The 15,015-nt window shown below is 50.0% G+C and overlaps 5 protein-coding genes across 5 annotated transcripts; 4 read left to right on the forward strand and 1 right to left on the reverse strand.

Moving 5' to 3' along the window:
• Positions 1-1,873: 1,873 nt before the first annotated feature.
• HO173_012048 (uncharacterized protein) lies at positions 1,874-2,359 on the forward strand (the record flags this gene model as incomplete). Its single annotated transcript, XM_037313921.1, has 1 exon — positions 1,874-2,359. The coding sequence occupies one exon, from the start codon at positions 1,874-1,876 to the stop codon at positions 2,357-2,359; it is 486 nt and encodes a 161-aa protein (XP_037159209.1).
• Positions 2,360-4,788: 2,429 nt separating this feature from the next.
• HO173_012049 (uncharacterized protein) lies at positions 4,789-7,247 on the reverse strand (the record flags this gene model as incomplete). Its single annotated transcript, XM_037313922.1, has 5 exons — positions 4,789-5,969; positions 6,020-6,615; positions 6,662-7,063; positions 7,110-7,149; positions 7,196-7,247. 5 exons carry the CDS (start codon positions 7,245-7,247, stop codon positions 4,789-4,791), a joined length of 2,271 nt encoding a protein of 756 aa, XP_037159210.1.
• A 312-nt stretch (positions 7,248-7,559) lies between these two features.
• HO173_012050 (uncharacterized protein) lies at positions 7,560-8,088 on the forward strand (the record flags this gene model as incomplete). The annotated part of the gene is made up of 3 exons (XM_037313923.1): positions 7,560-7,785; positions 7,842-7,901; positions 7,955-8,088. 3 exons carry the CDS (start codon positions 7,560-7,562, stop codon positions 8,086-8,088), a joined length of 420 nt encoding a protein of 139 aa, XP_037159211.1.
• A 347-nt stretch (positions 8,089-8,435) lies between these two features.
• Positions 8,436-10,287, forward strand: HO173_012051 (uncharacterized protein; the record flags this gene model as incomplete). The annotated part of the gene is made up of 2 exons (XM_037313924.1): positions 8,436-8,790; positions 8,849-10,287. The coding sequence occupies 2 exons, from the start codon at positions 8,436-8,438 to the stop codon at positions 10,285-10,287; spliced, it is 1,794 nt and encodes a 597-aa protein (XP_037159212.1).
• A 2,138-nt stretch (positions 10,288-12,425) lies between these two features.
• HO173_012052 (uncharacterized protein) lies at positions 12,426-14,750 on the forward strand (the record flags this gene model as incomplete). The annotated part of the gene is made up of 3 exons (XM_037313925.1): positions 12,426-13,739; positions 13,789-14,153; positions 14,207-14,750. The coding sequence occupies 3 exons, from the start codon at positions 12,426-12,428 to the stop codon at positions 14,748-14,750; spliced, it is 2,223 nt and encodes a 740-aa protein (XP_037159213.1).
• Positions 14,751-15,015: the final 265 nt, after the last annotated feature.

Here is a 15,015-nt window from a genome sequence, read left to right on the forward strand (position 1 = left end):
AAATTATCGGAACGAATTGATTAATTAACTGGATCACCCTCGCTTGCAAGGCGCCAAAAACTGACTGTTGTAAAGTACGAGCCGGTCGTCTAGCTCGGGGTGGCGAAGATCGTCATCTTTGTTGGCCTTGACCTAATCCTTTGGCTGACTTCTCCCCCGCCTTTTTGACAGAAGACACCCACACCTTTCTCGATTGCGAATCAAACCTGAGACACGGTTGGATTCATTACTGCATGAACCCTGAATGTTGTTCAAAAGGTAAAACTGATAACTGAAGTACCTTACAAGTCCAAAGGTCCTTCAACTTCACGGGTTGCAAATAATACAGGAATTGGTGTTCTCGGATCGACAGTAATCATCAAATGGGCGGCTGAGGATTCTGCTGCTGATGACGATGATGATGATGATAGTGATGCTACTCCTTGGAAAATCCCATCTGCCAGCTAGCATCAAGCAATGATAACGCTTGACGGCAAGATAGAGGGGTATGTGGTTCTTGTTGGTGACTGTATGCCACCGTACTCGACTGAAGTCCACTTTCACGCATAATTTCAGGCAAGATGATGCACTGCGAAGCTACTAATGTCGCAATGCATTCATGCGACGCTGCGACGTTTTTACAGCGCAAAGCACATCAATCCTGGGGTTCATGAATTGCATCATAGTCAGTAAATGCAGATTGCATGGGCTAGAGGTAGTCAGCTCTCGTGGAGTAGATGAATTAATTGTCTTACTCGTAACAAATGCTATCACTTGGAGGCCCAACCAGGCTCGAGCATAGAAGCCCAGTCGTCCACGGTAATTGGTCTTGTTATCATTACCGGGTCTCGACTCCTAACCGATCATGCATCTCTCGAAACGCCTCATTGTAAGAGAGTCCTGCCGAGTAGTGCAGGCCACGAAAACATTCCGAAATCATCACTCTACCTTGCCGCTTCCTGCTGCTGCTTACATGTGGTTGAACGAAGGAATATCTACTGGGATGGGATTGTGAGCACGTCCTGAAGGCATACGAGTGGTCGGCTGACTTGCATTTCCTAATAATCCACTACCTACTTGCTCAGACAATTCACCCGTGCATTCTTTCCATTAAATCTCAGGACCCCACCGAATCCTTTGAGGGGGCGGACGCAGGACATATGCACCTTTCTCCTAGCTTTGTCCGATGGTTGCAGCAATCGAGCATTAGCCCTTAGCCGCTTGGGGACTTTTTTTCATTTTTCGAGGAATTGGAGCTCAGCGGTTTGAATGGACCCCTGTTGGACTTGGCGTCGGCTGGGCAGTCGTCCCAACCTACGCCCAAAACTGCCAAGTTCATCCGCTGATTTTCGGGGGCTTTAGCTCCAGGGCTGCAAGCCAAAAAAGAACATCAGCAAATTCCCTTAGCGTCGCACACCATCTTGCCCTCATGATCATTCGCCAGAAGTTTTGGGGGGGGGTCTCATGCATCTTGCATTGACCACTCTCTCAAGCGGCCTGCTGCATGAGTGAGCCATTATTATAGAAGCCTGTTGTTGCCTCTTTTCATTCCTTTCTTTTTACTTTTTTCCTCCAATGCCCTTGACAACCATCGAGACATGGGCCTGACTCTCCACTCCCATTCTTCCTGCGTTGTTTCCATCCTCCACATACCGTCCATGTCATAGTCACCCAACATCCACCGGACCTTGCGTGATCTGACTCATTGGCCTTGCCTCTTCTTACGGAATCCTTCTTACCGTAATCATCTACTTCTGTTCTTTAATACTCGACGTCGTCAGTCCTTTGACAGACCGGCTCTTCCAGTCTTTCAGCTTCAGTCAATCCCTCTCGCACCCTCTCACAGTCATCGCCCACGACTGTCATCAAGCAATCTTCTTCCAAACCTTCCACCATGGAGCTCAACTGGGCCCCCGATCACTGTCTCGCTTGTGACAAGCAGACCGAGTGTGAGACCTACTGCTCTCAGTCCTGCCGCCTCGCAGATCTCGAGAAATCTGCAAATTGGTCAGGTTCCACCTCGCCAACCACACCAAGCTGGACCTCGTCCGACTCCAACAGAGGATCAGGCTTCTACCTATCACCCGCCTTCAACTTTGCTGCCTACAAAACCACTCAGACAACGCCTAACTGGCCCACTTCTCCACAAACATCGTACTTTTCCACCACCACCACCACCACCTCCTCTACAACCCAGAATGCTCCCTCACGGACATTGTCGCCCTCTTCATCCCGCTCCTCGCTCACCTCTACCACCACCACTTCGAGCACCTCATCACATCAAACCCCACTTTCAGAACAAGCCCGCAGCGAGCTTCGCGGCTACACGAATTCTTTCGATAGTACACGCAATTGGAGGAGGCGGATGACTTGGTCATGATTTTTCATCTACATACCGTTCTCGCATGTCTACGGACAATCCAGCCCACAGCGGCACCGGGCGCTCTACACGTCTTTCCATAACGCAAATTGCGGCGCAGCATAGCAAGCAGTCGGCCTTTTGTATACCAAAAGCAATAAGCAAGCACTTATCATTGTACGCATTAGACAAGGAGGATAGGAGTCAGTCATATCTCTTCTCCGGTGGAGTTATAAATGACGGAGGGATTGCAACTTGCAAATCAATGAGCACAATTTAAGGGTTGGCGAGGGGATTTTTAGGGATGCATATGCAGAGGGTGGTCTAGCACTTCTTCAATTCAAATACCCCAAACGTCATAGATGTACATTTCACACCACGATCAACCACTCATACAGAAATACATCTCAGTAACTAACCAATTGCTCTACGCGACGTGTCTCCGCAACGTCCAAAACTCTCATTTCCATGGTATTCAACAGCCCAGCGGAGATCGTTCCACCCTCTGCATTTCCACCACAATCGCACCAACCAACGCGGGAAACCCCAGAAGAAAAAAACCAAAATCCAGACCCCCACCAATGCACGTTTGCCAACCGTCGCGACGCAGCATTTGCAGATCCACCAAACTCAAACCGAAAACCACTCCGCGAAAACCCTTTTTTCTTCCCTCTAGGAAAGCATGATGGGCAATAAAGCCGCCGGGAAAAGACGGCAGCACCCACAGCCTGCCACACGCCCGTCCATCGATCGCTGGTTCAAGTACCCTCGCAAATCTCTACTCCTCGATTCGTTCCGCGGTACCAAACCCCCCGGTTCCGTATAGGTACTCCACATTATTATGTGTGTTTGCATTTTTTTAAAAAAAATCCTTTTGGTACTTGACTAGCCCTATGTTACTCTCGAGTAGCACACACACACACACACACACGCACTACCTACCTCAATTCCAACAAAAAACAACAAATCTACCCTATCGCCCCACGCCATCTGTGTAATTAAATGAATCTGCACCTTCCCCCCCCCCTTCTTTCGGCTCTAGAGTACCTAGGAGAAAGAAAGAGCAGGAAGTACCTTGAGATCGACCGGCGTTTGTTGCTACTAATGCACAGCATGACGGAGCATCCGCTTCGATAGGTTGGAGATCCCCACATTTTTTGCCATCTTTTTGGGCGGTGTTGGCCGCCAAGAGATCTGGGCCAGGGGGAGGTGCGGATGCAGTGGGTATCTTACTTACCGGTATCGCGGAGATTTCGTTGGTGGCTTCGGCGTTGGGGGGGGGGCGGCGTCATTTTCTTGTTTTCTCCCTCTTTTTGTTTTTCAATCTGCTGCTAGCTTTTTCGAGCCTGGCTTGGATGGATCTCGTTCTCGTTTCCTCGTTTCCTACTCTTCAGCTTGCGTGTCAGGGCGCCGAGGTGCTTTCTACGTCTCTCTGTCGTTGTTTGGCCCTTTCAATGAGCCATGATTACGATTGTTACGATCCACAAGTACCACTATTATAATCATCGTTCGCAGCACCTACTCCTACTCCTCCCCCCTCCAGAACCGATCCTCGACTCTCGAAGATCACGACCCCGAGGTACGGAGTTACCTACATCACTAGCCAACCTCATGCAAAGCGCACGAGACTCTCTATTCCCCCCGAAATAGGTCCGTCAGCGACCAAAAAAAACCAAAACAGGGATCCCCAACCAAACCCTCCCACGCATCCAAACGGCCTCTAACACCGTCTATCCGAGCCTTCCGGTCCTCGTCCCCTGCGCAAGCAAGGAAAATTTGGCTTGGTTTTTTAATTCCCCTCCTCCTAACGCAAATAACTTACCCACGTAAGGACCGAGCGCTCGCTCGCTCAGGGGCGGGGGGGGGGAAGTTCGAAAAAAATTAGAAAAATTAGAAAAATGCACTAAGCTAGCTCGCGGGGAAAATCAAATGGAAAACGGGGTTACACAGATCCCCATCGGACCAATCGTTTGTGGGTTGTGGCGCTGAACCCGTTTCCGTCAGGGGTGTGTGGGAGGGGATCTACGGTCAGATCGGATGGTTGGGCTGACCGCAGATGATCAAGATCGGAGCTTTTGAAGAGTGAGCTTAGGCAAGTCAGGTAAGGGTATGCTGACGCAGCGGACATCGGAAGAAAGAATGCACCAGCGGTGAATCGGAGGATGGATGGCACGTGGCGGTGAAGGCGAGGAAGGGAAGGGAATCTTTCCTGCAAGGGCATCATCCATGATCTTTACATTCCAAGACATTTTCGCCGGACCAGGCTCCGCGTGTTCACAAAGGACTCGTGTGACGTGAGATGCGAGGCAAAACACGTCATGGGTAATGGGAGACTCCGTTACATTTAGTGTCTGTCCGTCTACCAGAGCTCGCATATCCAAGCGCTAAAAGGACACCGAAAGGCTTTTGGCCTCAACTTCATTCCTGGCCGCAGAGCAAAGCCTCAATGTTCAAATCATCATGCTCCGTCGCCGACTCGCAGCCCGGTCTCCTCTGCCTACCGCAGCCTCTGCACTTTCAGCGCCAAGCTCAAGCACACTTCTCGTCCCTGACATCTGTCCCTCTTCTGTCTCTGTTCTCTCTGCGGGTTGTGCCACAACGAGTGTCTCTCTTCGTCGATCTCCTCGTCTGGATATCATGATAGAGCCTTTTCCTGGCTCAGAGGATGCCGGCACGCTGGAATGTCTTCTGGATGATCTCGTCGTCTTGGCTAGCTCTTCTTGGCCTGCATCACTGGCATTCATGCCGCTCGGCTCGACAGGTGAGCTGCCTGTGAAATCGTAGATACTCATCCTTTCTGTTGGCTCTCTTGTTTGCTCTCCCTTTCCGATATCCCCACTGGGCTCTTCTTCCTCTTCTCCTCGCCTTTTCAGTCTTTGAGTTCCAGCTGTAAGTGCTGCAATTGCGGACGCAGCGCCGGATGTTAGCTTCATGGGGTCAATCACGCCCTCTTGAAGTGCGGGCACAATTGTACGCCTTCGTCGTTCAGTGATGACGCTGGCCGGCAAGTCTGCCGCTCCAATTTTATTACCAAGCGGACTGGTGGGCTCTGGTCTCCTTCTCTGGTCCGTTTCGGGAGCATTCGTATTCCATGTAGGTAATGCATCTGCATCTGCATCTTCTTCTTGCTTGATGAGAACCGGGTTTGACGCATCATTTTCCGCTTTTGCCATCCGTGCTCGCTCCTCCGCCCCAACAGCATCCACGAGCTCTTTCGTTGGTCGGCGCATCTTGTCGCGGAGGTTCGGCTGAGCGTAATTAACACTACCTCTTGGACGCCGTGAAGCTCGACCAAACGATCCTGTACCTGTGTCTGGTCCAAGGTCGGGCGGTGGAGGCGTGTCTCGCGAATCGGGTCGTGCGGTTGAAGGTCCCGGGGAGCCAGGCGAGAAGAGGTCGGACGGTGGTGCTGGCGTCTCCGGAGGGGCTTCGAGAGGCTTCCTGACTTCAGCGCCTTTGATGGCCGTCTCTATGTCTTTGGTGATGCCTGGGTTTCTGGGTCGGCCTTTGTCCTTTGGTCGACTTCGTTCTCGAGCAATTTTCGCCAAATCATCCTTGGCTTCTGCGACCTTGTCCTTGCTGGTGCGGCTTGCTTTGAATGGCGAGTTCGTTGGGTCAGTGTTCACACTCTCTGCATCATCGTTAGAAATTCCTCAATTTGGAATCATTTGCAAGACTTACTTGGCCCGAGAGCTTTCCGACCAGTTGCCGTGACCGTTGCAGATGCTCCAGATGCCTTGTCTTTGTAGTCTTTGCCGGTAATGCTCGGTATCGCAGCTTGAGAGGCTTTATCACTAGCTGCCTTGGTGGCTCTGCTGATGATTGGCTTTGTATTATCATTGTCATGGATCCGGAATTCTGAACCTCTGCGGTTGGATTGGAAGTCTTGTTTCCCGGACTCGTCTACTACGGCGGGTTCGCCGTCGTCGTCACGAATGCTAAGCTTTCGCTTTGCGCCGGATTTCAGAGGCTGACTCATTGGCATGGCTGTACCTATGGATGCTGTGCTCTTAGTGAAATTCACGTTGGTGTTCTTCACGTCCACATCTCTTCGATGCGAGCTTTCCCGTCTCTTTCTTCGAGTCTCAAGATTGGCTGAAAGCTTTGGCTGCGTTTCCATGGTACTTTCAGCTGATCCTTCGGCGGATGATCGGTCTTGTGTGGGATCAAACTTGATCGGATCTCCTTCCTCGAAATGCGCAACAGGTGGCGGCCCAAGGTCTGGTGAATCGGTAGCGTTCGCAGGGTCCGCAAAGATATCAAGCAACTCTTCAGCACTGCATAGTGTCAGCATTGAGGTACCAGATGCGCAGGAATACATACTCCATTGTTCGTCTTGGGAAGTACTTATCCTCGACGATTGGCGGTAGTCGACCATCTGCACCTCCAGTGACCTCTGAAAGCGTGAGGACATTCTTCCAGTTCCTTTGATCCGGAGATCTTTTTGGTGAGCTCCGGTTAAGTGATCTCCTCCTTTGGGCACGTGAACTGTCGACATTCTTCTCGACGTTTCCCAGCTCTTGAACCAATCCTCCTAACTCTGCCAACTTTTTCTCCAATTTGCCCTTCACAATGTCAACACCCTCTAGCACCGCTCGTCCTGCAAATTTCTCGGCTTCATAATGTAGCTTGATAATCTGCTCTCGTAGGGATACATTTTCAGACAGTAGTCGAGTGACTTCGCTTTCGAGGTTTCGTATGCGGAGGGATTGAGTCGAATTTGCTCTTCATAGGTCAGACCTCGTAATGGCAAGGATAGCAGATAGCGAACCTTGCAATCTCTCGATTTTGGCGAACGAACCGACGTTTCACTGTCTATAGTCAGCGTATGAAGAGGTTATCTGTGGTGTAACCTACATGCATCTATTGACTCGACCGAAGGTTGTGGAGGCTCGTTCAGTCGAGCCATGGATTGGGTATCCTCCAGGGTTTCTGTGCTCTAGTAGTCGTCGTAGTTTGACACACTTCCTCAGAATGTCGAGTCATCAGTCATTATCGAACATTTTGATGTTTGGAGAAAATGTAAACAATGTCGGAGACTAAGATTTGTTCCCGCCGCTAGCGGCTTCATTCAGCCCTGTCGCGTGGATCCAATTCCTCTCCTTTATTCGAAGCAGCACAACAGGAAAGCCATTGTTGCTTACCTTATAAGATATCGAACAAGATAAACCTAGCAGGATCACACTAAATTGCTTGTTATTCGAACTTGAGCCACCGAGCCATGCCCTACCAACGACCCCCACAGCCAACCCCGGGCCTACGGCATCCGTCTATGGGGCCTCACGACTCTGCATCAACAGGACAATCTCGAATGCTGGTGGCAAGAATCAACGAAAAGAAGGCAGAGCTAGAGAGTCTCAAACAATTGCGGGATTTGAGTGGAGGACTTGCAGCGCAGATGCAGGCGCTAGAAGAAAAGCTATCTACGTTGTCAGAGGGGACAGAAGGTAGGACTCCCCGAGTAGATGGTTTTTGCCAAAATCTGATAACGGGTACGCAACAGCGGTGGCAGTAGTCCTATCCAATTGGCACAATGTTCTAAGAGCGATCAACATGGCATCAAGTAGGCACCCATGTCAATCCACTTTAGCCACTGCCATGCTGACGTACGGCTAGTGAAAGTACCGAAGCCCAGCACAGCCGAATACGAAGAGAAGCCCGGCGATAATCCTGAAATACCTCTGCCTCAGACCATGGTGCGCATACCGATTGAGTCCGAGTCGACCCCGGAATGGCACAAGGAAGAGTAACCAAGGATGAAATAATGCCACAACTCCAGCGGTTCGTGCCATGCGAGCCCACGGTCATTCGGATCCGCACCCTTACTTTGTCACTTGCAGCGGAGTGACACTCCTATGAGCAAACGCTTGGGAGAAGTGACTGTGCTAGCGCGAGCGCGCACGCGCGTAAAGAGGTCGCGCTAGACTCGGGTCTAGCCGGTTGCTATGTAAACATTCCCAAATACCCTCGAGTCGCGCATCAGACGTGCTATCAATACCGCTGCATTGACTACAAGAAAGAGATTCTTCGCTCACAGTGGAAGCCGCTCAGGCTTTTTTGCAACCGTAGTATCATTACCCTTCCATAGCTTACAACCATGCCTCGTGTTACTCGCGCCGCGCTGCGCTCTATGGAGCAACAGGATGAATCAGATGTCGCATCCTCAACACCTTTACCACAGACACCGATTAAAGGTCGTGTCCCTCTTGGTGAAATTGCGGGCAACAAAGGTACCGAAGGCGAAGAGACCAACACTTCTGAAGAACAAGTGGCGCCAGCGAAGAAGGGAAATGGGAAAGGAAAGAAAGGAAATACTGCAAAGAAAATTAATGAACAAATGAGGGAGGAGGCTGAAGAAGTGCGTGTTGAGGTCTTGGAAGATGAGGACCAGAGCATACACAGCTCTGCAGCCAAAGAAGCTTGCCGAGATCTCTTGCAGGATGGCTCCCAGAGTATGTTCCATGGGACACCAGCTTCCAGTTGTGCGGCCACTGATTCATGTCGGACTAGATACACACGAAATTGTTATCGATAATGACCGACCACAGACCCCACCGTCCGCTGCCGCCAACACAGCTAGCCGACAATTGTCACCAAAACCTACAACACCACACTTCGATTCTGAAATGCAGAAACTTGATGATATGACAATGCCGGAGAGCAATGAAGAGAAAGAAGACTCCTTTGTAGCAAAAATTGAGTCTCGAACACCTCTCAAGATGACAACCAGTGAGGAAATGGATATGCTGCCAACCGAGGATTACAACCAAGATGATTCGTTTGTGGAGCAGATTAGGACTCGGACTCCTGGCAAACGCATGTCACGTATCGAAGACTCCGTTGAAGCCTTAGATGCTCTTGAGGAAGAGATCGAAAAGGTTGGGGGATTGATCCCTGCAAGCACCGACGGCGTACAGTCCCTCAAATCGAAGAAGCAAGCAAAGGCTCGGTCGACTACTATGGAGAAGAAAGTTAGCGGTTCGGTAAGAATGAAGAAGGGCACAGGTGTCCAAAAGAAAATCGCAACGGGGAGACCAAGCACAGCTGCCGGGCGAGCGACGTCAGATCCATCGGCTGGAGCCCCCAACACGAAAGCACGATCGAGCGCGAGTCTTACCGAAGAGAAGCCTGGAGTCACACTCCCGAATCCTGCTTCTGCTCGGAGGATGGGCCAGCCCACGCCCCAAGCTACCTTGAAGAAACGTATCAGCTCCGTCCACAAAGCACCCTTTCAGCCCCACAAATCTACGAAGCCGCCTACTCGCTCCAACTTTGAGCTTCCTGGGGATGCGTTTGCACGTAAACTTAAAGAGCAACGCGAGGAGCGGTTGAAGCGCGAAGAGGCAGAGGTACCCAAGCCACGAGTGTTCAAGGCTCGTCCTGTACGTATTAGCCATGCGCCTGAGGTCAAACTCACAGCAGCAACCAAGGCTCGCCTCAGCATGGCAAAAGGAGAGCCAGTCAGTGTCCGTGAACCCAGCAATGGCGGCGCCAAATCTAGGCCTGTCACGCGTCCTAGTGCCATGGCTACCGCCAGTCCATCCAAACGCCTTTCGACACTTTCAGTCGCCAAAAATTCTACCCAACCCACAGCCAACGGCTCGACACAGCCATCCGCCAATGGCTCCACTCGCCTTGCCCGCGGTCCGTCTCTTAACCCCTCGATCACCGCTCGCGCTCCCAGTGCACTGGGTGCAAATCGTCCGGCGCTCACCGCAGACGAAAGTGCGCACCAGAAGCTGAAGGGCAGAGAGGTCTTTGGCAGAACTAAAGTCGAGATCATGGAACGTGAGAAAGCGAAAAGGGAGAAAGAGGATGCAGCAAGGAAGGCGAGAGCTGATGCAGCGGAACGTGGTAGGATAGCAAGTCGGGAATGGGCTGAGAAGCAGAAAGCGAGGAAGTTGGAAGCGGGAAAGGCGAACGAACAGGGAAAGGCTGTGGGAGCTTGAAAAGACAGGACCTGGGTGTTCCGGGGAAGATGAATCATGAAAGGGATTAGCATTTTCGATCTTAGCGTGGCTGTGTTTATGAGAGCTTTTCATCTTGCTGCCGATGGACGATCCCCTCTGCACTTCATCAAACAGGTATTCCAATTCTGGTTTCAGAGGAGAAGCTCATCACAGCATGCTTAATAGGTTTTTGGCTCAATTGATTATTGCACGTAAAGTTTCATCCAACTACCTATCAAATCCAGTTATTAGCCTTGGAGCTTGCTGTATGGTCCGGCACGTCAGAGGAGCTAAGAGATCTTAAGGGAGCGTACATTTACATATGGGTGTACGATCGAATTCTTCGATTACGACAACGGTCAACTACGTACGAGCGAAAATCGGATAACGAGACGCGTCAGATCGAGGGTTAACGCGTCCCCCTCGAAGAATTCAATATTATCGATATGACGGCGAGCCCCACCCCTCTCGGTCGGATAATACCTCCCCCCCCCCCTGATCGATAACTCTTCCCAAAAAAAAAAAAACACCCCCCCCCCCCCAAAAAAAAGGCCCCCCCAAAAAAAAAAAAAAAAAGGATTTTTAAAAAAAAAAAAAGACCAGACAAGAGAGCTGAATCTAATGTGCTTGGAAAATACCCCCTTGACAGCGGAGTTAGTGAGCAACAAGTGATGGCCGTACACCTCTCAGCCAGCTATCGACGTGTAAATAAGCCTTAATTAGATCTTATATCCCTACGGGAATCGAAGGAGAACTCAATTCGGGTATTCCCGGCTTCGATTTGACAAATGTCACTATTCTCTCTCTTACGTTCTATATATAATGGAGTACTAGGTATCTGAGGGTACATAGAACAGATAGGCTAAAGCTCGGCCCGAAGAAACGAGGAAAAAGCTTTAGGGTACATTGCAGAGTGTAATAATGTCTGGTTGCAATAGAGGCTTTAGAATTCCCAATATAATGTACATAGCCGTGGTTCTACGGGATCACGATTATCTGCCGTACCTTAAATAGGGTACGGATGCCGGATATAGCCGTAAGGCCGAGTGGGTAAAAACGGTTGCACTCTGGGCTACGCCTTTCAATGGGAAGGGGTACGAACAGAGGCACGGCCCTCCGATGTAGGAATTACACACACACACACACACCTATCAAATCCAGTTATTAGCCTTGGAGCTTGCTGTATTCGAAAGACACTGACGAAGTGACGAGATTAGAACTTTTCTTCGGTCACTTATTTGCCTCCATGGACTTTCTTTTAGCTGCTCCCCTTTGGAATTAAATAGAGGAACGATGCGCACAGAAGAGGATACCTGCCTGTACTCGAAACATCATCGACTGGACTATTTCAGCCTCGATCGGCGGACGGTCCAATATGTCGCCTAGGAACCCTCTTTTTACATGTCTCTCCGATGTGGCACTTACGTACCAAGGATTGACCTTTTCTGATCTTCCTTACTCGTATCCAATTACAATATTCAGTCTGGACGGCAGTCTTATGGCAGGTACGACATTCTCGAGAGAGGCTTCTCGGCGGTCTTTGAGTTCTCTTCAAAGAATGAACATCTTAAATTTATGATCAGCTTTCGCCTTCCCCTACAGGAAAAGGAACATTCTCGCAACCTACCGTCAGCATTTCTTATGTCATTCGAGCAAACAGGACCATCCTTAGACTTCTATTTCCCGTCAGAGCAACTAGCAACACCAGTTGTATCCCTACTAGTCCAAGTCCGACTAAATTGAACTTAGTCACTCGCGCATTCTTCAGTCATTACAATTTGGCAGCGACTCGAAGGATTGGAAAGAGTAGACATCTTTTAATATTGATGGACACGCTGCGTTACTTGGCGTATCACCGAGCAAGTCGTAATTGCTCTACATCAAAAGCGCCAGTGCACCATGGTACTCGTACACAGCCACACACTTAGCTCTGGAACCTCTAGTAGCGGCGGTCATGTTCAGCCACAGGCCGATTTACCGAGTCACCGATTCCCGTGAATGACGCTTCAGGGTCTTCCTCCTCTTGAACCATCGTACCGTACCTGAATCCATCAAAACACCATCAATCAATTAAAAAATCACATGTCAAGCAATGAGGACCCTCTCAGTTTGATCCACTTACACCACCATCAAATCTAATGAGCCAATACATATCCTCATTCCTCATCGATCCCGTCGTTCGCCAAGCCCGCAGGTTTTCCCGTTCCAATACTGAGTCCCCGCATCCTACAAATCTACGGCCATCTCTTACTAGCAATGAAGAGCCATCCTTTTCACACTTCGAATCTCCGGCGGCAGCAGCTACGGCAGTGCAGGAAGAGCCGCCTCATGTGAACATCGTGACCGATGTGAATCTCTTGACTACCATCACTGGTGATCCCGAAGTTGTCTCACCGACATCTGTCGAGGATAGAGATCATCATGCTTGGCCACGGCATGAACTGCCAAATTCGACTGCATTTCCTTTGGCAAATACAGACAACCTTGAGCATTCAGTGAATCCAATATCATATATTGTGACCGCTGCAGACGAGGTCTCAAATCCTCTACTCCATAGAGTACCTGATAGATTAAGGTCCACAACATCCTCGTTCAGCAATTCATCACGCTCCCTTATCGATGCAAACATGTCACCAGCAGATGGGTCCGACCAGTCGTCTAGAACAAACACACCGGATACTAGGGGTCGTGGTGATAGTGCCGGCAGTGGAGTTGGAGATAGATCTTTGCCAGAAGACGATGGAATGGGCCCTATGCGGAAGCGTATCATTGCAATACAAAGAACCGATAGCTCAAATGAGGAGAAGGCGAGATTGGTACATGGCCTGATGACGGAGAAGCACAATTCTTCACAACAAAGCCTACACGGACCTCACTTCCCTAGAGCGCATTCACCCGGAAGCCGTCGTAGCTCGGATCGACCGTGGACACCTTCTTCTCCCAAGTCAACTGAAAGCTTGAGGCAAACCTTATCACCGCCAACGTCATCATCATCGAACGGTGATGAGCCAAATCCTTTCCAGCTGTCACCTGATGACTTGAAACCTACATATTATCAGAAGCCACTCCCAGTCTTAAAAGATGGAGACCATGAAGGATCGTCAATGGAAATCGAGGAGGTGACGAAGGCTCTAGGATGTGAACATTATAAACGAAACATCAAATTACAATGTTCCGCTTGCAACCGATGGTATACTTGCCGCTTCTGCCATGATGCGGTAGAAGATCATATGCTCAACCGGAGGGAGACAAAGAATATGCTATGCATGCTTTGCGGCTGCGCACAACCGGCGTCGGAAGAGTGCGCGCTTTGTAGCGAGCGAGCGGCCTGGTATTACTGCGATGTGTGCAAGCTTTGGGATGACGATCCTGAGAAGAGTATATACCATTGCAATGATTGCGGCATATGTCGGGTGGGCAAGGGCCTAGGAAAAGATTTCTTCCACTGCAAAGTAAGTACATTGAAACCAGAGCCTTTGCTTTACTGGCTAAGAAATCTAGACGTGTTGTGTATGCATGTCCGTATCGATTCAAGACACCCATCGCTGCATCGAACGTTCCACTGACTGTGACTGCCCTATATGCGGCGAGTACATGTTCACGTCCCCTCAAACTGTGGTGTTCATGAAGTGCGGTCACAGCATACATCATCGATGCTATTACGAACACATGAAAAGTTCCTATAAGTGTCCGATCTGCAGTAGAAGTATTGTCAATATGGAGTGGCAATTCAGGCACCTGGAGCGAGCGATTGAAACTCAGCCGATGCCACCAGAATTTCAGGACACAAAAGCCTGGGTATACTGCAATGATTGCAGCGCAAAGACATCGGTCAAATACCATTGGCTCGGATTGAAATGCGCGGTGTAAGCGAATATTCAATCTTCAAGACCATGTACAAGAAGCTGACATCTTGAAGTTGCGACTCTTACAATACAGCGCAACTGCAGATTCTCGCTGGCCCAGATAGAGGTGGAGAGCCTGCACAAGCGCAGGATGCTCCTCAGAGCATTGCAGATCCCTCTATTGTCTCGAGGTCGAACTCTCGCGGGAGATCTAGGCAACCCACAACCATTTCGCGCCGGCCAACAACTTCCGCTCCGCCGTCAGGTAGCATCCAAAGTCTCCTCGAGAGTAGTGCATGGCCGAACCTACGGGACCGCAACGCACACTCTGTCGCTCCGGATACTGTACCTTTCGCGCAGCCAAGCCCGGCGGCTAGTAGTAGTGACGCCGACGACTCAATGGATACAGATGAAGACTGGGAGAGTGAAATGGAGTTTTGGGGCGGTGAAAGTCCCAGATCAAGACACACTTCTCCAACCCTAGATCATGAGATGGCTATTGGTGACGGCAGTGAAGAAGAAGATGGCGACGATAGCGCGGACGAAGATATGAGTGATGATGCAGAAGAGGATGAGGCTGATGAGTACAACCGAATGGACATTTTCGGACATCGGTAAGAGGATGACGACAGCACGGACTCAAGCATTTATGGTTACCTTCGAATATACCCCTGGGAAGGCAGGATGATTGCGGACTGCATTGGCGTAAAGCGTTATGTATATTCGTTGCAGAAAATATTGATGATTCGGATGTCGAGCATGCTTTGCTTTTGAAGTACTGAGTTCTCAAAACAATGGAGCGTCGATTGTCATTCATTCACTCAAGATATCTCATACAATCAGAACACTTGAAAGGCGCCTACCATGACCAGAAACAGATAGT

Source organism: Letharia columbiana, assembly GCF_014066305.1.
Source record: "Letharia columbiana isolate WasteWater2 chromosome Unknown Sc0000072_s0, whole genome shotgun sequence".
NCBI classification, from domain to species: Eukaryota; Fungi; Ascomycota; class Lecanoromycetes; order Lecanorales; family Parmeliaceae; genus Letharia; species Letharia columbiana.